Source organism: Geotrypetes seraphini, chromosome 2 (genome assembly GCF_902459505.1).
Source record: "Geotrypetes seraphini chromosome 2, aGeoSer1.1, whole genome shotgun sequence".
NCBI classification, from domain to species: Eukaryota; Metazoa; Chordata; class Amphibia; order Gymnophiona; family Dermophiidae; genus Geotrypetes; species Geotrypetes seraphini.
In genome coordinates, this window is record NC_047085.1 from 88,462,998 (window position 1) to 88,488,758 (window position 25,761).

Here is a 25,761-nt window from a genome sequence, read left to right on the forward strand (position 1 = left end):
TTTTACTTACCAACTTCCTTTCTTTGAGTCCCTTCAGACCAGTCCAGAAACTTGTGTTTATGCTCTCCTGCCAGCAAGTATAGACTAAGAACTAATGTGACATCACATCTTAAGTATCCTGTGCAGTCAATAGCCAGTTAGTATTTATCATAACAAAGTAGTAAATAAGTAAAGGAAGCTCCTCAAAGAATTAAGGTTAATCAGTAACAGACAACAAAGATATCTTGAACTATTTATATAGAATCCAAAAAATGTCTATGTAGCTGGAAAAGAATGCATATTTCTTGACATTTTATGCATCTGTTAAGAAAAAATGCCCTCAAAGGGTTCATTGTGGATTGTTCTGGAGGGACTCAAGGAAAGAAGATTAGCAGGTAAGATCTAATTTCTCCTTCTTTTATCTTCCCTCCAGACCAGTCTAGATGATTGGGACATACCAAAGCAGTGATCATCTAGAGAGGGAAACTGCAAGCTATAAAACCAGAACTCCTGGCCCCCAAAGCTTTGTCTCCTCAAGCCTGAATATGAAGCCTATAATGATGGTCAAAAGAATGCAGCAGAGTCAGGTGGTTGCCTTGCAAATCTCTTTAGGCAGAATGAAGGCATGCTCTGCTAAAGAAGCAGACTGACTCTGGGTAGAATGCACTTTGAGACTTCTGGAACTGGATGTCCCTTTGAGAATGTAGGTAGAAGCAATAGCCTCTTTTTTAATCTACTTTGTTACTTTGATGTTTGCGACCAACTCTCACGTATGCACTTTCCCAAACAATACAAATAACCTGTTGGATCTCCTGAATGCCTCTGTTCTCTTAAGTATACAAAGTGTGTTCTACATCCAAAGAATGAATGTGCCTATCATCCTCTTTCCTAACATCATATAATACCAGTAAGAAAAGTGGACTGATTGATGTGAAACTTAGAGAGAAATGAACTTAGAGAGAAATGAAGGAACTGGTTTGATTACTACTTTCTCCTTAGAAAGCACTAGAAAAGGTTCTCAACATGATGAAGCTAGCAGTTCAGAAATCCTCCTGGCTGGACAGATGGCAGCTAGAAAAAAACAGTCTTTAGCATGACATCTTTTAAGGATGTATACTTAAGAGGTTTAAGAAGCCACTTTACCAAAGTCAAGGACAAAATGTTGCTAATAAATTGGAAAATCTGGGCAACACTCAAGAGCCTAATAGTTTATGATTTTTGAATTTTTCTGACTATTCTATGTTGTCAGCCCAAAAAATGCTGAAAGAATATTCTGTTGATAATTTGTATTGGCACTCCAATTCTGTACCTGGGATGGAAAGAGCATTTTATATTCCATGTTCAGTTAAGATCTTTTTAACATCTTCATCTCAGGTGGAAATGGAGAGCTGTCAGAAGCTAGAGACTTCTAATCAAGAGACAGACAACCACCCTTATGAGTCAGATTTTTTTTAAGGCAGCATTCAACTAGTTTTCACTCTTAAATCTGATATTCAGACATCCATGTTGACCCAGTTCCCTCTTGGTCTGCAATCTTCATTGCAGTTTCCCCAGAGGGAGTAATTGACTCTTTAATGGTAACACCTGAAATTTGATTACAACTCCTAGAAAATTTCTCTGGACTTGTCTTCAAGAAGTATGACTGTACCTAAGGTGGTTCTAAGATTGTGACCCTGGGCAAGTCATGTAATCCCCATTTGTCCCAGGTGCATTAAATAAGCGTGTGAGCCCACCAGGAGAGATAGGGAAAAATGCATGAGTACCTGATTGTAAACCATTTAGGTTCCCAACCTTGTCTTGGAGGACCACCAGGCCAATCAGGTTTTCAGGCTAGCCCTAATGAATATGCATGAGAGAGATTTGCATATAATGGAAGTGAGAGGCATGCAAATCTGCTCTATGCATATTCATTAGGGCTATCCTGAAAACATGATTGGCCTGGTGGTCCTCCAGGACAGGGTTGGGAACCACTGACTTAGGTTATAAGTGGTATATAAATACTAAAACTAAATAAATAATGCCAGTATGGGAGAACACATTATTTATTATAGATAATAATAATTAGCAAATATGGCAAGCAAGTTACAAAATATACTAAGGGTTATTCAAAATAAATAGACCGGACCGTCTCAAGCCAGAAATGCGCTTTGTTTGACACATCCCATAGAGCTCCTCTCCCACCCACTGCATTGTAGCTAAGCAGGGAAGGCAATGGACAGGATACAGTTTTGGAGCCCCCTGCCTCCCTTGCACCCTTTTCGACCACACTGCCTGTACATAGCTTACTACAGCCCTGTATGTAGATATACGCTGGGAACCAAAAAAAAAAACCAAAAAAACACCAAAATTTTTTTTTTGTCTTATCTTCTACAGAACTTGGCCTATTCTTATGAATGCCATATTTAAGTAGGACAGTAGCAGTTCATTTAAGAAGTAAAGACAGAGGCCAAGCAAAAGTTTGGCCAAACACTGATGGCGGCTGTTCCCCTGGCGAAGGTGCATCAGTCCAATCCTCCACCAAAAGTTTATAAATAAAAAAGATTCCCCCCTAAAATATTTAGAGCTAAGAAACATTAGGGCAGATTGGTGGTGAAAAAGGATTGGGACTTCTATACCACCTTTTTTGTAGTTATACAACCACACTTAAATCAGTTTATATACAGGTACTTCAAGCATTTTCCCTATTTGTCCCGGTGGGCTCACAATTTATCTAATGCAGTGTTTCTCAACATGCAGTACACGTACCCTTAGGGGTATGCAAGACACTTGTTGAGGGTACGCAGCACTGGCTGCCGCCGAGGATATTGCCTGCCTTCCGAAGCCGCTGCCGGGGATCCCTCCTTCCTATCCTCCTGTTGAAGATACTGCAAGGGATCCCTCTTTCCTGCCCGCCCCGTCCTCCATTGTCAGAGCTGACATTAGAGGAAAGCCTTCCGTGTCGGGGGGTGTGGGGGGGGGCGGTGACCCATTTACTTCCTTTTGCCTTCAGCAGCATTTGCTGCACATAGCTGACCTGGAAGCCTTCTCTGAAATGTCAGAGGGAAGGCTTGTGGGTCTGCCACATTCAGTGTGTGAATCGCTGCCTGCGCATTCCCGCAACGAGAGCCACTGAAGGCAGAAGGAGCCAGTGCAGTTCAAGCAAGAAAGGGAGAAAGAGGACATGATCTGGGAGAAAGGGGGGAGAGAGGAGCACATTGGGACATGGGAGGAGCACAATTTTGGGACAAAGGCTGGAAGGCAGAGGGGCATGAACTCGGGTTACTGAAGAAAGGAAGGGGTATGAACATGGGACTCAGAAAGGAGGGAGGAAGGGTCACTAACTTGGGACATAGGAGGGAAGGAATAGAAAGGGAGAATTGTTGGGCATGAGTGTGTGAGTGAGAGGGAAAAAGATGGTGGTACATGGGGAAAGGAAGAAAGAGGAGGAATGTTGGGCATAGTGATGGAGGAAGAGATGTGGCATTTTGCTGGAGAGTGGTGATAAAAGAAATGGGGCTGGTGGGCAGTGATGAAAAATGCTGCACATGATCCAGGGGATGCGAGAAGGAGAAATGTTGGATGTGGCAGTTGAGGGGTTGGGAGAGATGCCTGAATCTCTCAAGACAAATGGACAGTGAGAACATAAGAATTGCCGCTGCTGGGTCAGACCAGTGGTCCATCATGCCCAGCAGTTCGCTCATGCGGTGGCCCTCTTGTCAAAGACCAGCACCCTAATTGAGACTAGCCTTATCTGCGTACATTCTGGTTCAGCAGGAACTTGTCTAGCTTTGTCTTGAATTCCTGAAAGGTGTTTTCCCCTATGACAGACTCTGGAAGAGCATTCCAGTTTTCCACCACTCTCTGGGTGAAGAAGAACTTCCTTACATTTGTACGGAATTTATCCCCTTTCAACTGTAGCTAGTGCCCTCTTGTTCTCCCTACCTTGGAGAGGGTGAACAACCTGTCCTTGTCTACTAAGTCTATCCCCTTCAATACCTTGAATGTTTCGATCATGTCCTCTCTCAATCTCCTCTGTTCGAGGGAGAAGAGGCCCAGTTTCTCTAATCTTTCGCTGTACGGCAGCTCCAACCCCTTATCCATCTTAGTCACTCTTCTCTGGACTCTTTCGATTAGTACCGTGTCCTCCTTCATGTACGGCGACCAGTGCTGTACGCAGTACTCCAGCTAAGGGCGCACCATGGCCCGGTACAGCGGCATGATAATCTTCTCCGATTTGTTCATGATCCCCTTCTTTATCATTCCTAGCATTCTGTTCACCCTTTTTGCCGCTGCCACATATTGCACGGACGGCTTCATTGACTTGTTGATCAGAACTCCCAAATCCCTTTCCTGGGAGGTCTCTCCAAGTACCGCCCCAAACATCCTATATTTGTGCATAAGATTTTTGCTACCGACATGCACCACTTTACACTTGTCCACGTTGAACCTCATCTGCCATGTCGATGCCCATTTCTCGAGCCTGATTATGTCACGTTGTAGATCTTCGCAGTCACCCTGCATCTTTACTACTCTGAATAACTTCGTATTGTCTGCAAATTTTATCACCTCACTCGTCATACCTATATCCAAATCGTTTATAAAGATGTTGAAGAGCACGGGTCCAAGCACTGAGCCCTGTGGCACCCCGCTGGTGAGAGAGAGAGAGACATGTTGCCAATAGGGGTGGAGAAGAGAGGAAGTAACGTTGGACTCATGAAGGGACAGAGAGATGTTGGTTGGGGAAGGGAATGAAGTTTGGAGGAGAGGAAGCGTGCAGGAGGCAGAAAGAATTAAATATCATATGCATGGTCAGAAGGAAGTGCAACCAGAGACTCATGAAATCACCAGACAACAAAGGTAGGAAAAATGATTTTATTTTCAATTTAGTGATCGAAATGTGTCAGTTTTGAGAATTTATATCTGTTGTCTATATTTTACACTATATTTGTCTATTTTTCTATAGTTGTTACTGAGGTGACATTGCATATTTTAAAGTCATCCTGCCTTGACCTCTTTGAAAAAAAAAACCCAAATATAAATGATAATTAACATTTTCTGTGCGTACACTGTGCTTTGTGGATTTTTTTTAATTTTGTTGTTACCATTCTGTATTATTAAGATTATATTGTGTGTATATGAAAAATGGATCGAAGAAATTGAATTACAATTAGTACTATTATTATGGGGGTGGGGTCAGGGGCGGAGCTTGGACAATGGTACTCGGTTAATATTTGTTAAACTTGGGGGGTACTTGGCTTGAAGAAGTTGAAACACTGATCTAATGTACCTGAGGCAGTGGAGGATTAAATGACTTGCCCAGGGTCACAAGGAACAGCGTGGGGTTTGAACCCACAAGCTCAGGGTGCTGAGGCTATAGCTCTGACCACTATGCCATACTCTCCTCTAGGGACAGTGAACAAAGAGGAAAATTGCTACCAGTGTCATCACAAAATATAGACAGTCATGCTGGTTCACTCAGAATGGAACATCAGATCAAAATGTTTTCAGTGATGCTTTAAAGTAGTGGTTCTCAACCCTGTCCTGGAGGACCACCAGCCAGTCAGGTTTTCAGGATAGTCCTAATGAATATGCATGAAAGAGATTTGTATGTAATGGAGATGATAGGAGTGCAGATCTTTGTTTTCACCAGTGAAATGGAAAGTAATCTCAGCACCAGGGAAAGAACTTAAAACTCTCAGTATTTTAGGTATTGTCTGCCAGAGGAAAAAAAAGTAAAGACCAGCATGTTTGCATTTGTTTGATCCACTCATTACTACTTGTCTTCATCTTGTTGAGAGTGGCAGGACTCTGGCACTTTGAGCATTCATTCATAAGCAGCTGGGGATTTTCCCCTATTTTTCAAAGTTTTTATTGTAAATCATCACAAAGTATAATCTTACAATATGCACAGAAAAGACCCCACATCAAAGTGGTACAGATTCAAAAATCTGAATGTCCCCTATCCCCTATTTTTAAGAGACCAGCTCCCTCTCTTACTGATTTTAGTCTTATCATTGCAGTAAGAGTCCTAAGGCTGAGACTGGAGCCCTATACCAGAGCTCATCCTAGAACTTTGTACTATGGACTGTATATCTGGCCTCCAGGTATCATCCTTCACAATGTCTCTCTCCCCTCCCACCACACACACAGCACTGCCACCAGACAATGCTGAAGACAACTTTTTAATATAAGAACATAAGAATAGCCTTACTGGGTCAGAGCAATGGTCCATCAAGCCCAGTAGCCCGTTTTCACGGTGGCCAATCCAGGTCACTAGTACCTGGCCAAAACCCAAAGAGTAGCAATATTCCATGCTACTGATTCACAGGACGAGCAATGGTTTCACCCATGTATTTCTCAATAACAGACTATGGACTTTTCCTCCAGGAACTTGTTCAAACCTTTCTTAAAACCAACTACACTATATGCTGGCAATGCGTTCCAGAGCTTAACTATTCTCTGAGTGAAAAAAAATTTCCTCCTATTGGTTTAAAAGTATTTCCCAGTAACTTCATCGAGTGTCCCCTAGTCTTTGTAATTTTTGATGGATTGAAAAATCGATCCACTTGTACCCATTCTACTACACTCAGGATTTTGTAGACTTCAATCATATCTCCCTCAGCCATCTCTTTTCCAAGCTGAAGAGCCCTAACCATTTTAGTCTTTCTTCATACGAGAGGAGTTCCATCCCCTTTACCATCTTGGTCGCTGTTCTTTGAACCTTTTCTAGCGCCACTATATCTTTCTTGAGATAAAGAGACCAGAATTGAACGCAATACTCCAGATGAGGTTGCACCATGGAGCGATACAGGGACATTATAACATTCTTAGTCTTGTTAACCATCCCTTTTTTAATAATTCCTAGCATCCTATGTGCGTTTTTGGCCGCCGGCACACATGGGCAGAAGGTTTCATCGTATTGTCTATGATGATACCTAGATCCTTTTCTTGGGTGCTAATCCCCAAGATGGACCCTAGCATCCGGTAACTGTGATTCAGATTATTCTTCCCAATGTACATCACTTTGCATGTGTCCACATTCAATTTCATCTGCCACTTGGACGCCCAGTCTTCCAATTTCCTAAGGTCCACATGCAATTTTTCACAATCCGCATGCGTTTTAACAACTTTGAACAGTTTAATGTAATCTGTAAATTTAATCACCTCACTCGTCCCAATTTCCAGATCATTTATAAATAAGTTAAATAGCACCGGTCCCAGTACAGACCCCTGCGGCACTTCACTGTTTACTCTCCTCCATTAAGAAAAATGACTATTTAACCCTACCCTCTGTTTTCTATCTGATAACCAATTCCTAATGCACAACTGAACTTTGCCACCTATCCCATGACACTTTAATTTTCTCAGGAGCTTCTCCTAAGGAACTTTATCAAAAGCTTTCTGAAAATCTAGCTCACCTTTATCCACATGTTTATTCACACCTTCAAACAAGTCAACCAAATTGAGGAGGCAAGATCTCCCTCGGCTGAACCCATGCTGGCTCTGTCTCATTAAATCATGTTTGTCTTCGTGTTCCACAATGTTGTTTTTTTATAATCATTTCTACCATTTTGCCTAGCACTGAAGTGAGGCTTTCCAGTCTGTAATTTCCCGGATCTCCCCTGGAGCCCTTTTAAAACATCAGCATAACATTGGCCACCCTCCATTCTTCAGGTAGTACTGGTGATTTTAGCGACAGGTTACAGATCACTAACAGCAGGTCAGCAATTTCATGTTTGAGTTCTTTTAGTACCCTGGGATGTATACCATCTGGTCCTGGTGATTTATCACTTTTTAACTTGTTGATTTGGCTTACTTATATCTACTGTAAGTCAGGCTAAAAACTCTGTCAGTATTCAGGTTTAGAGTGCCCATTCCTGTCTCCATAGAAAGCTGACAAAAGCCTGTGCACACAATAATAATTTTGTATTTTCTAGAGATTTAGATAGGGTTACCATATGTTTCCAGGAAAAGGAGGATTGATTGAGACAGCTTCTATTGCTTTCAGTGGAAATAAAACCCAGATGTCTTAATCTGTCCTCCTTTTTCTGGAGTAAAATGGCCCCCTATTTTAACTGCATTCACTTATGAGCATAAGCACATACACGAGTTTCAGTCTATGGCCGCCAAAAGCACAATCAACAAGCCTCCCAAACAACATCTAAGATAAGTTTGTTCCAGCTATTTTTGACTTGTTTAAATCTACCTTGAATATCTGCGTGGTTCAAGTGGGTAGGCAATGGGACAGTAAAGGCAGTGATGGTCCCAACGGCAGCCATCACTAAACAGTTTAGTTGAAGTGTCTGAGCACTTTATTTTCAATTAACAATTATGTTTTATTAGAGCTGTGACAATAGTGGTAAATTGATTTACATCATCACAGAATTTAAATATATCTCCCTTGAAGATTGAGTGAGCTCCTTTTTCTGGAGCCAATATGATAACCTAGATTTAGAGTACCTGTTAATGCAGTGTATCGCAAACTGCCGCGGCACACCAGCGTGCCTCCTGAGATTTCAGGTTTGCCGCAGCGCACTGAGGATCAGAAGAGGCACCAGCTGACTGCCTATAGAAAATGCCTCTCGGAAAGAGAAGCAAATCCTGTAGGCAATTAGCCCCACCAGTGCCTCTCCTCTCCAGCCGGCCCTTTTCCTTGCAGGTATCCCCCACTGCCGGCGCAGGGCCTGTTTGAAGGGCCTTTGTGCATTCGTGGACGTGGAGGTCGACATCATCATGGCGATGTTACGCACTTCCGAGTGTCTCAAGCCAGAGACACTAGGTTTAGTGTGTCCCGACTCGAAAAAGATTGCGAGACACTGTGTTAATGTTTTTTCCAGCTGGCTTCAAAGACTGACAGGCCAGTTGTAAGGATGTAACCTGAATTTAGTTGCAGATATGTGTTCCTTTATGCTGTGGAATGAGAAGTGTTTGAATACTACTATAACCAATATATTTTTTAACTAGTATATTTTTGTTTTCCTTTCAGGCTTTTTGTGAGACCCTGGAGGAAACAAATTACAGGTTGCACAGGGATATTATTGAAAAACAAAAGGAAGTGGAAACACTAAAAAAATTGCTAGATGAGAAACAACTTCAAATAGATGCTTTGGAAAACAGAATTCGGTATGTGGGGGTGGGGCAGAGGTTTATTAATGAGATGTGTCTGTGTCTGTGTGTATATATATATATATATATATATATGTATATATATATATATATATATTTATTTTTTTTTTTTTTTTTTTTTTTTTTTCTAGGAGGTATTATTGGTACAAAGCTGTAATTTAGTAGGATTATATAGGATTTGGAGTTTCCAAATTCCACAGTAACTTCAGAGCTTGGAAACAGTTATCTTTTTTTTTTTTTTTTTTAGCTTCATCAGTATCCTTGTTGACTGAATATACCACCTTAAAGTATTTAAATTATGACTTATCAATTGGCCTCTCACCAAATAATCTTAGGTTTGAAATTTACTTATTAAATGACCAGAATAGACAGACAGAATAATACACACACTGGGTTTTATATTCCCCCCTCCCCACCAAAAACAAACAAAAAAACAGCTGAACTCTTATATTTAAGCATCTAAGGTGCTTTAAATTTGACTCCTATTTTCAGCCAGAACTAGCTGAAAATTCAGAGCCTAGTGCTGAAAATTGTTGCTAAATACCTAACCTTTTTACCTTCACTAAATTTAGGAGCCTAATGGGGCTAGGAGTAGAAGTTCAGGAACTTAGCTGAGTAAATTTTTAAAGAAGCCAATTTAGAAGGCCTAAACTCTTTGAACATTGGCCTTATAGTATCATTTTTATAAGAAGACTGCAGATATCACATCAGCAAACCAGCAAGCATTTTCTCCTAGGAAAGGCTTTTTTATTGTAAAATCTTCCAAAATTGCTTCCAGAAATTTAAGTAGTGGCCTCACTGTACCTTCAAAACAGCACCTTTTGATGATATCATTTCAGCAGAGCCTATTGCCTTGTCCTTCAACACCCCAAATATGTACTCTACCCTTGAATATAGTCTTCTACCTCTGAAGTCAGTGTGTGCTGAAGCACCAACACTTTGGTATTTGATTTACCCTCCACTGTTGTTGTACTATTTCAAGGACTTTGCTCACCACCTCCCAATGTACTTGTAGGGCTTGCTTTAACACCAGCCCCCTCAGCAGTCTCCTGCATACACAGCTCTCCTGTCTTTGGATCAATTTGGCACACTGCTGCTTCAGGTGCCACCTTTTCAGTTGCTCATACTGGTTCCCTTGCTGCTGCTGACATCTGCTTACTCCCTTGGACATTCCTGTTAAACTTTTAAAGGATTAGCACTATGTGAAATTAAAAAAAAAAAACAGGGAATATGCTGGAGAAGGAAGAGCAGAGCAGGGGCATAGCCAGACAGCCAATTTTGGGTGGGCAGAAAAACCTTGCCCCATAGGTGATCCCATCTTTCCCTCTCACACCCAAGCTGTTAAGGACCCCGCCCCTTCACTGCAGCTGCCTGCCTTTCAAAGACAGGTTCTTTGCCAGCAGCGTGACTGATATATACTACTCACACTGGCCTCACAGCCTTCCTTCTGATGCAACTTTCTGTTTCCACAAAAGCAGAGTACATCAAAAGGAAGACTGTGTAGGGCCAGTGAAAGCACAATGTAAGAGTCAATTCTAGCTACCAGTGAAGATCTAATCTTTAAAGATACATAGGATGAGAGGTTTCAGGAGCTTTGTGTGGGGAGAGGAGAGGTTAGACACTGAGGGAGAGGGGAAGGAGGTGGGAGAAATGGGTGGGGGAGTGAAACAAGAAAGAATAATGGAGGAGAGGAAAGAGGAGATGCTAGATAGAAAGCAATTCACTCAAGGGAAGAGGACAAAAACAGTGATACTGGGGAGAAATGTGAAGGAGAGAGACTGGAAGAGATAAAGAATTGTTTTTGGAGGGAGAAGCAATATGAGAATAAAGGTCAGTAACATTTTTATCTAGGCCTATCAGCAATTTTTGAAATATGAGGTAGCCCTTTTTTTTTTTTTTTATAAAAGGTTTGGGACCCTCTGCTCTTAATATCCTGACCTCTGTGCTCTTCTGCTAAATTGCATAGTATGATTTTGTTTTTTGGGGTTTTTTGTTATGGACTCAGCCTTATTGCCCAAAATAAACTTCTAGAAAAATAAGTCATAATTTTTCCCTAAATTTTCTTCTATTTTGGTTATAAATACACCGTAATAAATTCTCAGGAAAAATAAAAACAATATTAACTGAAAACAAAAGCCTCCTAAATATTCCATATAGGCTAGGTGCCAATTTATTGACTTAAGCAATATTTTCATAACACAACCTTTTATGTCCTGCATCCACTATCCTCCTCTTATTTCTCTCTAGGGAGATGTCTGCAGACCAGGTGACGACGCGGAGGCTTTCGGGACAGGAGAGTGAGTGCAGTGGAGAGGTGGAGTCTTCTGCAATAGAGGCAGATCAGAGTGCTTCTGCTGATGAGAACTGGTAAACAGATTATTATGTTATCAGAAAGGCTTGCAAAGTTAGATAAACCAAAAGCGTGAAAATCAAATGCTTCCTCGGTTTGTAGACTCTAGGGACATAACCATAGTGTTACTAGCTACTTGACAAGAAAATTCTCCTCCTCTTCAGTTCTTTTCTATCTCTGCCGTTAGACTTGATATTATTACCGGTGTTTACATTGGCTACTAATTGAAGCAAGAATATTATTTAAGCTTGGTTGCATCACGTTTAAGACACTGCACTGCTAGATTCCTGCTTACATCATTGATCACTTTAAGTTTGTTGATAGAATGCACTTTGCATGGGATTCTAAATTATTTGCATTTCCTTCAGTAAAAGGCTGCCTATAATAAAGATTATTTTTAATAGAATTCTGGCTTATCAGGCGGCTTTCTGGGATAAGAATTTTGGCATTCTGATTCAAAGATCTGACACTTATGTAATTTTCAGGAAATCGATAAAAACCTATCTATTTGAGAAATTTCTTAAATATCTGAATTGCAGTTCACTGTGAATGCACAATACTTTAGAATTGTGAACCACACAGAACTGTAAGGTAGTAGCGATATATAAATGAATTGTTATGACTCCAATTTCTCAGTTAAACTCGCCTCTCTGCCTCTCCTTTTTGTTTCTGCTTCTTGAAAGGCACCTCTTATCCTTTCCCTACTCATTGTTTGTATAGTAGGACTTACAAACAGATGCCTTTAACACTTGCATTGATATCTCTAGATCAGGGGTGTCAAACTGAGGCCCGTGGGCCAAATCTGACCCACAGGGTAATTAGATTTGGCCTGAGAGAAAATACCCTTTCTGTTCCTTCCCTCCCTCCATCCCATTGTCCACCATCTCTCTTCTGGCTACGCGGTCTCACCTTCAAAGCAGTCTGCAGAAGATCGCCGGTCAGCTGTAGCGATCCTAGCAGGCTGCTGTCGGCCTCTGCATCACGGTCCTGTATGTCAGAGGAGGGGCGGGACTGCATCAGAGGGAACGTGCAGCCAGCGATCTTCTGCAGGCTGCTTTGAAGGTGATACCGGGAAGACAGAGGACGCTAGAAAGAAGGGGGGAAACATGCAGGCCTTCAGGGGGGGATGGAGGCAGGCCCTGGTGTAGAAGGGGGGTCCAAAGAGACTTGCATATGCCGGACTGAGGGTGGGGGAGGGGAAGAAATAATGGGTATAAAAACAGAGAAGGGAGAGAGATGCTCTGTGTGTACATATTGGATCCTGGAAGGAACTGTGGTGCATGTTCTTGGTCTGCCAAGGACTGTATCTATAGTGGCTCGACTAGGTAGGAAGAGGGTTGTACTGTAAAATGGTGAGGAAACCACCATGAAATTCATCATGGTGCCGTAGCCAAGGAGAGAAGCTGCTTTTTTCATGGTACGCGATGCCCTTTAAACATATCAGTTAAAAATTATCAACTAAGTTACACACTTAACTTTAACCTAATATTCAGAAAGCTGGAGCTGGGCTTTTGAAAATACAAAAAGTTGTTTCAGCCATACTTGACTAGATAAATGCAATTGGATAGCATTAAATATCGGCATTGTTTGGTTATCTTTGACATGGCCCTATTTAAACGATAGAGACGTTTAAATACCTACGTAATGTAAATGTGCATGAGTCGAGTCTCTTTCATTTGAAAGGAAACTCTGCAATGAGAGGGCATAGGATGAAGAGGTAATGGGCTCTGGAGTAATCTAAGGAAATACTTTTTTACAGAAAGGGTGGTAGATGCGTGGAATGGTCTCCCAGAAGAGGTGGTAGAGACAGAGACTGTGTCTGAATTCAAGAGGGCCTGGGATAGGCATGTGGAATCTCTCAGAGAGAGAGAGAGATAATGGTTACTGTGGATGGGCAGACTAGATGGGCCATTTGGATGTTATCTGCCATCATATTTCTGTGTTTCTATAACACCTTCAGTTCTTCCCTTTTTATGTTTGGTTAAATTTTAACAAGGCAAAGTTTTCAAGTTTAATTTTAACTGGGCTAAATTTTTCAAGGATACAATTTATCTGGTTAACTGTTGAAGTTAATGGGATAAATCATTTGAATAGTAACCTTTTTTTTTTTTAATTTTAGGACTGCCTCTGGAAAAACCATAAATGTTCTTGTAGTATATCTCAAATCACATGGAATTATCCTATACATTTGCTAACTCCCAATTTTATTTATTTTAGAATAACTCAGCTAAAGTTGGTACTTTGACACTGCATTTTAATACATGTACTCATGGAGGAGCTTTTCAGTTTGACCTTGGACTAGTCAAGTAGAAGTTAAACTCTGGAATTTGTTACCAGAGAATGTGGTGAAAGCAGTTAGCTTAGCAGGATTTAAAAACAGGTTTGGATAAGTTCCTAAAAGTAAAGTCCATAAACCATTATTAATATAGCTTGGGGAAATCCACTGCTTATTCCTAGGATAGACAGCATAAATCCGTTTTACTCTTTGGGATCTTGCCAGGTACTTGTGACCTGGCTTGGCCACTATTGAAACAGGATACTGGGCTTGATGGTCCTTCGGTCTGTCTCTGTATGGCAATTGTTATGTTCGGTCATCTTTTTTTTTTTTTTTTTAAATCTTCATTGAGATTCTAAAGCTAACAAAAAGGCAATACAATATCTATACAAATAATAGTAATCATATATGCACTTATAATCAATCAGAATCCATACAAAATTTAAAAAAAACACCCAACCAACATTTTCATAAGGGAATAGAACCATACAAAAGAAATACCCCCTCCCGCCCTCCCCCGGGTGTGTATGTAGTTTCAAGTTTTATTTATATTTGATTAATCGCTTAATTAAAATTATATCTAAGCGAAGTACAGTGTATGTATAAACATGATACTAAAGTAGTAAGTAACATGAAATATTATAAAATTATACCAACAGAAATAAAGGAAAAGACATGTATAATGAATCCATAAAAGATGTCAATGGGCCCCAAATTAACTTGAATCTCTTAGTATGCCCCAGCATATCCGCATTCATCTTTTCATACCTATAACTTAAACATAAATTTGCCCACCAAAAAGTAAATTTAAGGCGATTCCAGCTCTTCCAATTGCAAGTAACCATTTGCATGGCTATCCCGGTCATAATAAGGAAAAGCTGACCTTTATATCTGTCCAATGAGGGCTTCAGATGTAATATCATCCCACATATGACTACCTCATATGTCAATGGAATTGATGACTCAAGTATAGCATTAACTTTGATCATCTTTATGTTGGGAAAGTGCTTCAGAAGTGAATCAAATAAGATAGGCCCCCAATGCTCAAAAGTCTGCTGTTCATGTAGGACTGTTTGTAACCAGTCTTACTTGTAAGGAAGTTCAGCCACTGATGCTCAAAAGGGTTCTTTGGATCTTGTACAATCATGGTAGCAATCAATGAGAGACCAATGCAAATGTATTTAAATGAGCACTCCTTTTAGTGCTCAAAAGGGAACACCCACCTCTTATGAGAAAATTTTACCTGCAGGTCTGGAGCTGCATGTTCTAGCACAGATAGTTAGGGTTAATCAGAAACCATTGTCAGAGTGATACTGGAAATTAACAGTTTCTCCCTCTTTTCTTCTCCAGTCTCTCACACCTCACTCACTTTATTTACCATTGTTTCAAACAGCTTACAAAAGAGAGGGATACTTAACTTCAATAGACTTTATTTTTAGAACAGGTCTCAAGCCTATACATATGAGGTAAATTCTTGACATTCTCTCTCTTTGGAACCTGGACCCTGAAGCCTGGACCAACACCCCCCCCCCCTTCTTTCTCTTTTCCTCTGGACCCTGGCCTACTCCTTCTCTTCTCACAGACACACATTAATGCAGGTAAACTGTCTTATCTCTCATACACACAAGCAGTCTCTGAATCCACTCTGAATTTGTAAAGCTTATTTCTATTTCTTTCTGTACATTTGTATATACTTGATGTATTTTTCTGAACATTGCCTTTCTGTAATATTAAGCATATTTCTGCACTTATATTTTTTACGCAATCACTCTTGGCTGTCCTTGTCACTGATTTCACTTCCTATTGAAAATCTTCTACGAGGGTATTGAATCCAGGACCTGCGGATAGTAAGGCCGCCACATTATATCATTGGAGCTTGTTTGCTTCAGCATCACCCCTCCAAAACCTTTTTACCTACCTCTTAGCTTTTCTGAGCAAGTGCCAGGCACAGTTTCTCTCCTCTTTTACCAGGCTACTCTGCACAAATAGCATTCTTATGATTTGCATGCAAGTTGTGCTGCTAAATTAAAATCACTACCAACCTGATATTTTTTTGCCAGAGCTTTGAGCATTGGGGCCTTATTTTTGCTTTAAAAATGCCTACAATTCCACCACAGGCTTAGTTTATTTCAGAAGAAGTTCATTTTAAGGCATATTCCTACACATAAGAAAAAAAGGTCAAGTACACCTTTGGGTGAACTTTTAAATAGCAAACTTATCACCCTATCTATTGTGTAAGGCAGCATTTGATTCGCTGTCCTGATGAAGATAGCCCTCATATCTCCGAGTAAGAAGCCTGCTGAATCTGAGCACTGAGGTTTAAGTGCTTTCATTCATCCCAATCTTCTATCCTGATCCTGTTGCTGAGGGTAAAGATTCTCTAAATTTGTGTGTGTTTAGTCTAGTGCAGGGGTAGGCAATTCCGGTCCTCGAGAGCCGGAGCCAGGTCAGGTTTTCAGGATATCCACAGTAAATATGCATGAGATAGATTTGCATCTCAAGGAGGCAGTGCATGCAAATCCATCTCATACATATTCACTGTGGATAACCTGAAAACCTGATCTGGCTCCGGCTCTCAAGGACCGGAATTGCCTTCCCCATATTGTCTGTTTCCCTTGAACTACTGTAATTTAATATTTTAATATGTTGTACATCGCTTAGAATGTGGAATAAGCGATTAATCAAATACTTAATAAATTTGGATACTTGGAAGGTTAAAGAGATTTGAATAGTCATTTGCTGACTCAGTTTGTCAGCTTGATTCAGGTGTTTCTGTCTCTTATTTCTTATTGAAAACAGAAAGTAATGATCTCCTTTAGTGTTGATTTACTTTATTGCCCAGTTTGTGCTGCTCACAGAGAATCACTGACTTACAAATTTCAATAATATCACTGTGTTTAGGATGTGTAGCTTTGCTGAAAATTTGAATGCCATTAGCTTTGAGCTAGGAAGTTTCTTTGCTGTTCTTGTGCTGTGGAGTTTGCACTGTTGTATCTAGCGCTGGATCTTTGAGCACTGGGGCCCTGCTCTTGCATGAACCTTGCGGGTTTTTTTGACATGGCGTTAGAACTATCAATTGGTGAATGTAGTAGGAAGGATTCGAGGCATGTTTAATCCTTTTGAAACACACCCAGAGCCATTAGCTTGTCAGCTTTGGGTGGATGGGTGTGACACGAATCTGGTATAAGATATTTTGTTTCTTATTTTATTGTAGTTTTGAAAAAGATAATCATGAAGAGTGCTGGACTGCGCCTGATAATTCTGTGCCAGAGATTGAAGTAGCTGAAGTGGCTTATCCTGATGAAGAGGACTGAGGTTCAGTAGCAGCTGCTCCTACTCCGAACGGTCTTGCCATACCTGCTGGGCTGCTGTGGATGACGGTTGATAAATCATAGCTAACTGCCATTTATAGCCAACAATGGGAAGGCACATGGTGGATGTTTACATACATATCATATAAATTATTGGCATAGGAAATTATGCATTGCTGCATTTGATTCAGCCTTATTTGGACTTCACATTTAATATATTAAAAGTTTTAATTAGGGCTAGATTGTATATAAGTGTGCAAATCCTTTAATATCATGCCTAAATGATTTGTGTTTGCCACTGTATAATGGCAAAAAAAAACAAACCTGTATTTAATCACCCCTTACCTTACTTCACACCTGGGCTAGCAAATCAAAAAAATTTTGAAAAACCAAGAAGTTTCTTTTATGGGCAAGCAAGAATTTGCTTTACGCAAATGTGTAAGATGCTAAAACACTATTTGGACCGCAAGGTCCAGAGATGATCAGATTTATTATCCATTTTCTGTTTTTAAAAAGCACTACTAAATAATTTGTTCAAAATAGAGACTCGTTTGTTTGGTGCTTGTGATGGTCTAATTTTAGACCTTGTTTTCTTTCTCTCTTACCCCTCGCCCTACAAGAAGTATTTTATTTCTTATGATTTTACATTATTGTGAAATCAGATTTGTGGGGTTGTCTTTATAATCATAGCCATTCCTTTTATGAAACCTTTTTCTGGAGCCAGACCTATTGCTCTCTACCATTCGTGGCATTAAGGTCTCAAAGAAGCAGTGGCAGGTTAACCACATTGTCTTACATTTGTCCCAGTTTATAGGGATGGAGGAGCACTCAAAATCATTCCTTTATCCCTCTGGGGCCCTTTTACTAAGCTGTGGTAAGCACTAATGTGTGTTTAATGTGGGTTAAAAGGCACTGCCGTTGGGTATATTCAGATGACCTACAGTAGGTTTTGCATGTACACATGCTTAAAAAAAAAAGGTATTTTTTTAACATTGGGGGGGCAGAGAGTGGACAAAGCTATGTTAATTGTCTTAGCATGTGGGCATTGCCGTGTGCTAACCAGTTACTTCAGGTTTAGCGCATGAGCCATTACTGCCTACAGAATAGGTGTTGATAGGTTTTCATGTGCTAATGGGAAAATTAGCACATGGCTATTATTGCAGAAATGTCAAAATCAAGCCAGTTAACGCTAAAAGTGGCTTTAGCATGCAGGAAAGACCCGCGCTGAGTTTAGCGAAGGCTACCTTTTAATGCTGCTCAGTAAAAGGGCTCCTCTGCCTTAAATAGAACTACAAAAAGAAAAAGAGTGGCATTATTGTCATTCTAATTTTGAAAATTGTTGTATAAAAAGATCTCCTCCTTAACTTTGTGCATATACTGAGAAAAACAGATCTGTACATAGTGTACAATATAGGATAATACAGTTCAGGACACTTGGCGCTGTCTGTTCTAGAATCATAAACTGGACTGTGCAAGAATGTAGTGAGTGAACATGGTCTCAAATCACAAAGGGTCCAGTTCATACCCTAAGCTTCTGCTGTGCAGAGGGCACTTTACTGGGACAAAAATGATTGGACTAAGCCAAGTAACTGATATGGGGGGGGGGAAGGTTAGGTATCTGAAGCTCTTTGAATTACAGAATAGAGAGTATTAAGAAACAGACTAGGGTTCCAGATTGATTTGTGTTCAATATGCCTTACAGGATAAGTGCCACTGATTTTCAGCAGTATTATGTAGATAATGATGCTGAAAATCTTTAAGGGACCCAGCAAAATCTGGAAGGTGTCAGAGGTCAAGGTGAAAGTACTACAACTGTTCGGTGCTGCTGCTACCTGGATAACTGTATAAATTATGACATCAAAATAGCTGCCCTAATTTATCTGGCTCATCCAAGTACTTCTGATATTCAGTACCAGAACTCTGACACTTTCCAAGGGCTGCCTTATATCCAGCTAATGAAAGCTGGTATCTGGGAATGGTCTGGCGCTGAATATCCAGATATAGCTTTAAACACTGCAATCAGTTCCGACTGCAATCAGTGCCCAGACTGTGGTGTTTTAAATATTTGGTGGGCAGGGAGTGCTTTTTACAAGAAACACTCATGAAAGAAGAGGTAGAAGTGACTGTAGTTTAACAAAGCAACCTTAAAAAAAAAAAATTCAATAACAATCTTTACCATGTTCCCCGTATTAATGATCTTGCCTTCATCCAAACTATTACCTCTGCTATGTGGCTAAGTACAGACCTGTTTTGTAGAATATGCATCTTAGTTTATTAAAAAGAAAAAAAAAATTGAATGGGTGGGAGGAATGCGCACAAAGCCATATTTGTCTTCATGGCATCCCTTCATGATGGCATCTATTTTCATTGAATTTTTGTTTTCTGATTTTGCAGGCATGAATGGAACTCCTTGCAATCTGTCTTTAAAAAAAAAAAGGTATTAAGCCAAAGGATGCACTTTATAGTACAGAGGCCTCTTTGTGCCATGTTCAGTTAGCCATTAGCTATTTAGTGGGGCAGAAAGGGGATGTGTAGTGCCTTTCTTTGTTTTCCTTGCTTATTAAGTTGGACATGGTACTGTGCGCCAGCTTTAAAGGAATCATGCTATTGTTGCTTGTTAATTACTTAAAGTGCCTTGTTTCCTTCCTCTTTCCCTATGGTAAGAATGCTTTTGAGTTTCTCCTTTGGTTTCTCAGTGCCACCCACTTCTTTATTTAAATGCTGTGTAATCAGTAGGAAAAGTACTGGAAGTTTCAGAGCTAACTTTGTATGTTTGGCTGTACTGTATATTGTGAGCTTTATAAGGAACTGTACAAAAATCTCCACAGGAAATAAAAAAAACTGGAGTACTCTACTAGGGGATAATTGTTTTCTTTCTCTGGAAGAAAGAATTTTGCAAAAGCTATAGTGTTGAAAATGTCATTCTGCATTATGCCATACAAGAGCATGTTGTAAAACCCTTTGTTAAAATTCTGTTTGTCTTCTGCAGCAGTTCCTGTGCCAAAATGTTTGCATGTGCAAAATGGTTTTCTGTATGAGGTCTTGCAGAAGATTTTATAAAAGCCATGTATTTATGCTGAGAGAACATCTATTATTTGTAACTGATGAGTTGCCTGAATTCTTAGGAAATTGTTGCTTCAGGCTGAGAAAATGTACTTAATTGGAATGTTACAGAAAAAAAAAAGTTGTCATCCTTTTTTAAATCTCCTGTAACACATATCTTGAACTTTGTTTCATGCTTCCTCTGTATGCTGCAAATTGATTTTTTTAAAGCTGCATGGCATGCTAAATTATAGACCTGAAGGAAAAGTTAGGGAGTCCTGGAGCTTTTTGACCGCTAAAGATGTATGTGTGAACAGCATAGGAAATGTTCACTAGCATATCAAGATAAGAGGTTCCTTATCAATCCCTGTCTTCACTGGTATGCTGAGCTGCATAATACGTATATCTTAAAGAATCAGACCAGTCTCAAAGACTTGACTCAAGCAAGTTGAATTGATCTCCTGCAGATTTGTAGTGCTACCTACATTTTAGTTCTATCATCTGCAAATAATATGAAGTAATTTTTTTTGTTGCAGCTTTCTTAGAGGTGCCCAGAACCTGATTGCTCTTTGAACCACCACAGTGGTTCGAGCCAAACGTATAAGTCTGCAGGAGGCTAATCTGGGTGTAGGAACGTGTCACAAGATTTTTGAGTTTAAGTGCTTCTTAAGTTTTACATGTTAAATTTTAAAAATTGTTTATAAGAACATGTCACAAGATTTTTGAGTTTAAGTGCCCCTTAAGTTTTTACATGTTAAGTTTTAAAAATTGTTTATAAGAACATGTCACAAGATTTTTGAGTTTAAGTGCCCCTTAAGTTTTTACATGTTAAGTTTTAAAATTTTTTTATAGGAACATGTCACAAGATTTTTGAGTTGAAGTGCCTCTTAAGTTTTACATGTTAAGTTTTAAAAAATTGTTTATAAAGAGTAGTGTTACCCTACAGATCAAGAATCTGCTGGATTTGAGGTAGAGATGGAATCCTTGACCCACCTTGGGCTCTCTCACCTCTCCCTCTGGGTGTTTGCTTTTGAGAAATTATCTGCCTTCTTTATTTTTATTTTTTTTTTACTGCTTATATTAAAAAGCCATCTCCAAATCCCCTAAGAAAGCAGGGATAATTCAAGCAAGCTGGTCTTTAAAAATGCAAGTTGGTCTTTTGATGTATCTTTCTATGTGGACTGAATTGTTATCTTGACTAAAGAATTCATTTTGTGTTTCTTTTCTGCTCTGCATTGACCTTATGTGACTGAATATGGAGCGCCTAATGTGTGGTGGCCTGTATTTTGCTACAATAAATACTGGAGGTTATGGTAACATGTGGACTATTATTTGCAATTGATTAGATACTATCAAGAATTGTCACCAAGTGTGTCCTACTGGTAGTCACGGTTTGGTGTAAATATTTTTTTAAAAGTTATTTATTTAAAAAATCTTTTATCCTACACTATCAAAATATAGGCAGCATATGAAAAAACACATAATCAAAATCATACATAAAATACATAACCAACAATAAGAGTCATGAAGCAAAATCAGTTATTCTCACCTGTTCAATGTCACTACGGTTAATAAATGTTAGGCATAGTCCTTTACAACTACAGCATTTTGAGTACTATTTTAATTTGAAACAGTAAAATAGCATCATACACTGAAAAAACCCCCAGCAAATCCATCCTAGATATTTAGAGAAGCATAATCAAAAAATACATCTAAGTCTGTTTTGGGCCTAAGTCACTAGTCGCCTAAAATCGGACATGTGAAAAGTCCATTTTCGAAAAATACATCCAAAATTTTTTTTTTTTTTTTTTTAATCATCTACCTGTACGTCCAGCCGTTTGATCATCCAGACCGCTAAATCGTCTATCTTTATACACCATTTTCGTCCAAAAATTTGTCCAAGTCAAAAACGCTTAGAACAAGACCTTTTGGATGTGGGATGGGCTAGCAAAGTGATGGACTGGACACCCAGACATGGCAACAGAGTAGTGGGGCACCTTACAAGGAACTGCTGCGAACTTCACAAAAAGGGTGCCACATAAACATCTCACCATAACTCCCTTATAGGTCTTGGTGAGCCCCCCAAAAACTGTCTACAACCCTAATAGCCCTTATGGCTGCAGGTGACACCTATATGGCAGTACAGTAGGGTTTGGGGGTGCACATGTTCCACAATAAATGTAGTGGTTAGCCTTGGCTTAAGGGCCTGGGTCTTCCTCTCTATGGTTCACTAGCCCACCCCCCGGACTACTTAAGCCACCTCTGTGCAGCTCCACTAGGCTTTCTTATGCCAGGTGTTGATGTACGTTTTTATTTCAATTTTTATGGTGGTGTGGTGGGGGTCAGTGATCACTGGGGCATTGTGTGGGGCTCTGTACTTTGTGTCTGCAGTGCTTATCTGGTCACTTTGGATACCTTCTGGTCACTTAGACCTGTTTTTACATCGCCTAAGTCACAACATACAAGTTCTGTCTAGTCAGTCTCATTAAACTGACTAGACAGGGGTACAGATAGAACTTGAGGTAGGTTATAGAAATGGTCAGTAACCACTTCACAGGTCGCGGACCTGATGGGCCGCCACGGGAGCGGACCGCTGGGCGGGATGGACCTCTGGTCTGACCCAGTGGAGGCAACTTCTTATGTTCTTAAACTTTCGGCTATACTTGCAGTACAACTAAGGTTTCCTTTTACTAAGGTGCGCTAGCATTTTTAGCGTGCACTGAAGATTAGCGCACGCAAATCCCGCGCTAAATGGAAAATACTAATGCAAGCTCTATGGAGGCGTTAGCTTCTAGCGCGCACGGCATTGTAGCGCACGCTAAAACAGCTAGTGCACCTTAGTAAAAGGAGCCCTATGTCTAGGTCGGCCCACATCCTTCCCAAATTCTGCCCTCATCACTCCTCCTAAAACTCCCCTTTTCACTCTGGGCATACAGCAGCACTTAAAAGGCCTAAGCTGTTTTTAGATATGTCTAAAACCTATTTCGATTATCGGCACATGGACAACTTGTCTTTTTGATCATCCAAGTGCTGATTTAGGCGAGATTTTAGACATATTTCCATTTTGATTATGAGTCCCATAATATTTAGGGTCTTTTATTTTTTCCCCATTTTACTTCCATTTTTCTTGAGAAACTTAACAGTTGTTATCCAGAAGTGTGATATCAAGCATAAATGTATAATTGAAATTTTGAGGTTGTATTATTGGCAGGATATCATTACAGTCATTGGAACCAACTTTGTGAATTCAAGTAAGTGCTAAGCACCCCCAGTAATGAGCAAACTTTCCTTTATGTAAAGGAAGGGGTAATTTGTATTGTATTTGGTATCCCTAATCATTTTGAAATGTTGGTACCTGTGATCACAATACTTATATTATTTCTACAAGATGGCAGTTTATATTAAAAGATCTAACTAAAGTAACTATCACAAAGTTAAATCTAGCCATTCATAAAATGTATACCAGCTGATATGCATAGTTAACTATGGTGACAAGTTATTGCTCAATTCCATAAGCTAAATAATTGTAGATGGCATCCTCTGTTTCTTAAACAGGTCCTAGGCCAGAAATCATAACACAGGGTTCATTGAGCTCTAGGAGTCTATGCCTGCGGGGGGAGGGGGGGTCTAAGAACTGGGTACACAATCATCATTTTTTCTTATGTTGCAGGGGAGGGGTGTACTTTTTAATGCCATATTGTTAAAATTGTTCCACTTCTTAAAAAAAAAAAGTAGGGTAGTGTGGGATAATACTTTGCACAGTCAGGTAATATATTCTGTAAGGACAAGTAGCATACTAAGGAGTCCTTTTAGTAAGGTGTGCTAATGGATTTAGCATGTGCTAAAGACCAAACAATCCATTTTATACCTATGGGCTACACGGCACTTACCACACGCTAATTGATTAATACCCCTTAGTAGAAAGACTCCTAGGCCAAATAACCTTTGAAAGAGAATAAAACTGCATCTGGAGACATGGGAGGAGCTCTATTGTGCACATCAGGTTCTGGCTCTAAAGATTGAGCCTGACCGCTAGCATGCTGCCAACACTTGCAACTTTTCACCAAGCTTATCTTTATCCACAGATTTTTTTTGTTATTGCTGGAATTACCTTATAACTGGAAAAAAAAAACTGGAAAGATATCAAAAAGTAAGACAAAAGAGAAGGAAATTTCAAGAGCAAGCTAATGCAACATAACAAGAATACGGGCAGCTGTTTAATTTTTATCAGCTATTTTCCTTTGTTTTGTGGGGTTGAGGTTCATGTTTCTCTTACTATCATTATTTGGATTTCAGTTACTGACAGTGAACTGAACTATGAAGTCATTGTTGATAATAAAACTAAAGTTCTCATTCCTACTTTGAATTAACAATGGTATAGTGTTAAATCATTGCTTTTAAGGAAGTGTGGTGTAGAGAATGACACAGGGACCTCAGGACAGGGACAAACTGTTCATGTGTCATTCTATAAAAACTTGAGACTAATATTAATGTGTGTAAACTTAACACATTTTTGACAACTGAATTCAATGATTAAAAAACTACAGAAGTTGCTTTTGGATTTCAATTAACTTCTGTTAAATGACATCATTTGTGTCTTGTCTGCCATCTGCAATGACCTTCCTTCATGTGCCCAGCTGCTGAAGCATCTTACTGTTACTGCAACAGATTCATTCATCATTGCTGACATCAAAGAACATTTCCAATATTTAACAGACATTTATTTTCCTGTTCATCCACTACACAGTTTAGCTTCTCTTCTATACTCATGTCTTGAAAGATAATCCAGTTACACTTCTCCCTCCGTATTCATGGTTTCCGAATCTGCGGTTTTGCTTATTTGTGATTTTTCGGACGCTGACTCTGCCCCCAAAAACAGCATCACTAAAGTTTTTTTCCTTTTACTGTACAGTACCAATAAAAAAGTTTATCACTTATCCTTACTGTAACTCTGAAAATCGCTGCTTTCATGCTTTCTCCCACAAATTCGCTGCTTCCATGTTTCCTAATGTGCACTGAGAAAAACGCTGCTTCCCAGCATCCCTAGAGAGAAAGGCTTCTTCCCAGTATGCATGAAATCGCTAGTTGGCTGCCCTGAAATCGCTACTTGCTTGCCTGCCCTGAAATTGCTGGTTGGGTGCCCAGGTATTGTTGTATACAATAATAAAAATTAGAGAATTTCAATAGTAGTAATAGTGGCAGCTTAATTCGAAAACCGCAAATAACAGTTGAAAAGTTATTTGTGGTTTCAATAGTAAAAACGATGGCGCTTTCCCAAAACCGCAAATAACATATAAAAAAGTTATTCGCGGTTTTTCCATATTCGCGCCTATTGGCAGCCCGCATCCACCACGAATACGGATGGAGAAGTGTACTTTCCTAGGTGATGTAAAAGCATAGAGGGGCATAATAAAAAAAAGTCTAAGTCCCCTTTTGGCCCAACATTCAAAGCAGAAGCAGGGAAAGTGTCCATAACCAAAACAACCGTCCTTGTTTTGATTATGGCTTGCCTCTACTAAACGCCCAGATCACCACTACGTCTACAAGTACACCCCCACGACATCTATTCTCATTAGACATTTCCGCAGCTTTCGATACAATAGACCATGACCTACTCCTTAACCGATTAGAATCAATAGGTATAAACGACCATGTACTTACCTGGTTTACATCGTACCTCGCCAATCATACCTCGCTAG

General features: G+C 39.8%; 1 protein-coding gene across 2 annotated transcripts in view; it reads left to right on the plus strand.

Moving 5' to 3' along the window:
* The window catches only part of SNX16 (sorting nexin 16), a 60,689-nt gene extending 39,310 nt beyond the window's left edge, over positions 1-21,379 (plus strand). For both annotated transcript variants that reach the window (XM_033933621.1, XM_033933623.1), the window contains exons 6-8: positions 8,945-9,081; positions 11,332-11,451; positions 16,924-21,379. In XM_033933621.1, coding sequence (XP_033789512.1) covers positions 8,945-9,081; positions 11,332-11,451; positions 16,924-17,023 — 357 coding nt within the window. In that variant the 3' untranslated portion in view covers positions 17,024-21,379. The remainder of the gene's footprint in view (positions 1-8,944; positions 9,082-11,331; positions 11,452-16,923) is intronic.
* The last annotated feature ends 4,382 nt before the right edge of the window (positions 21,380-25,761 follow it).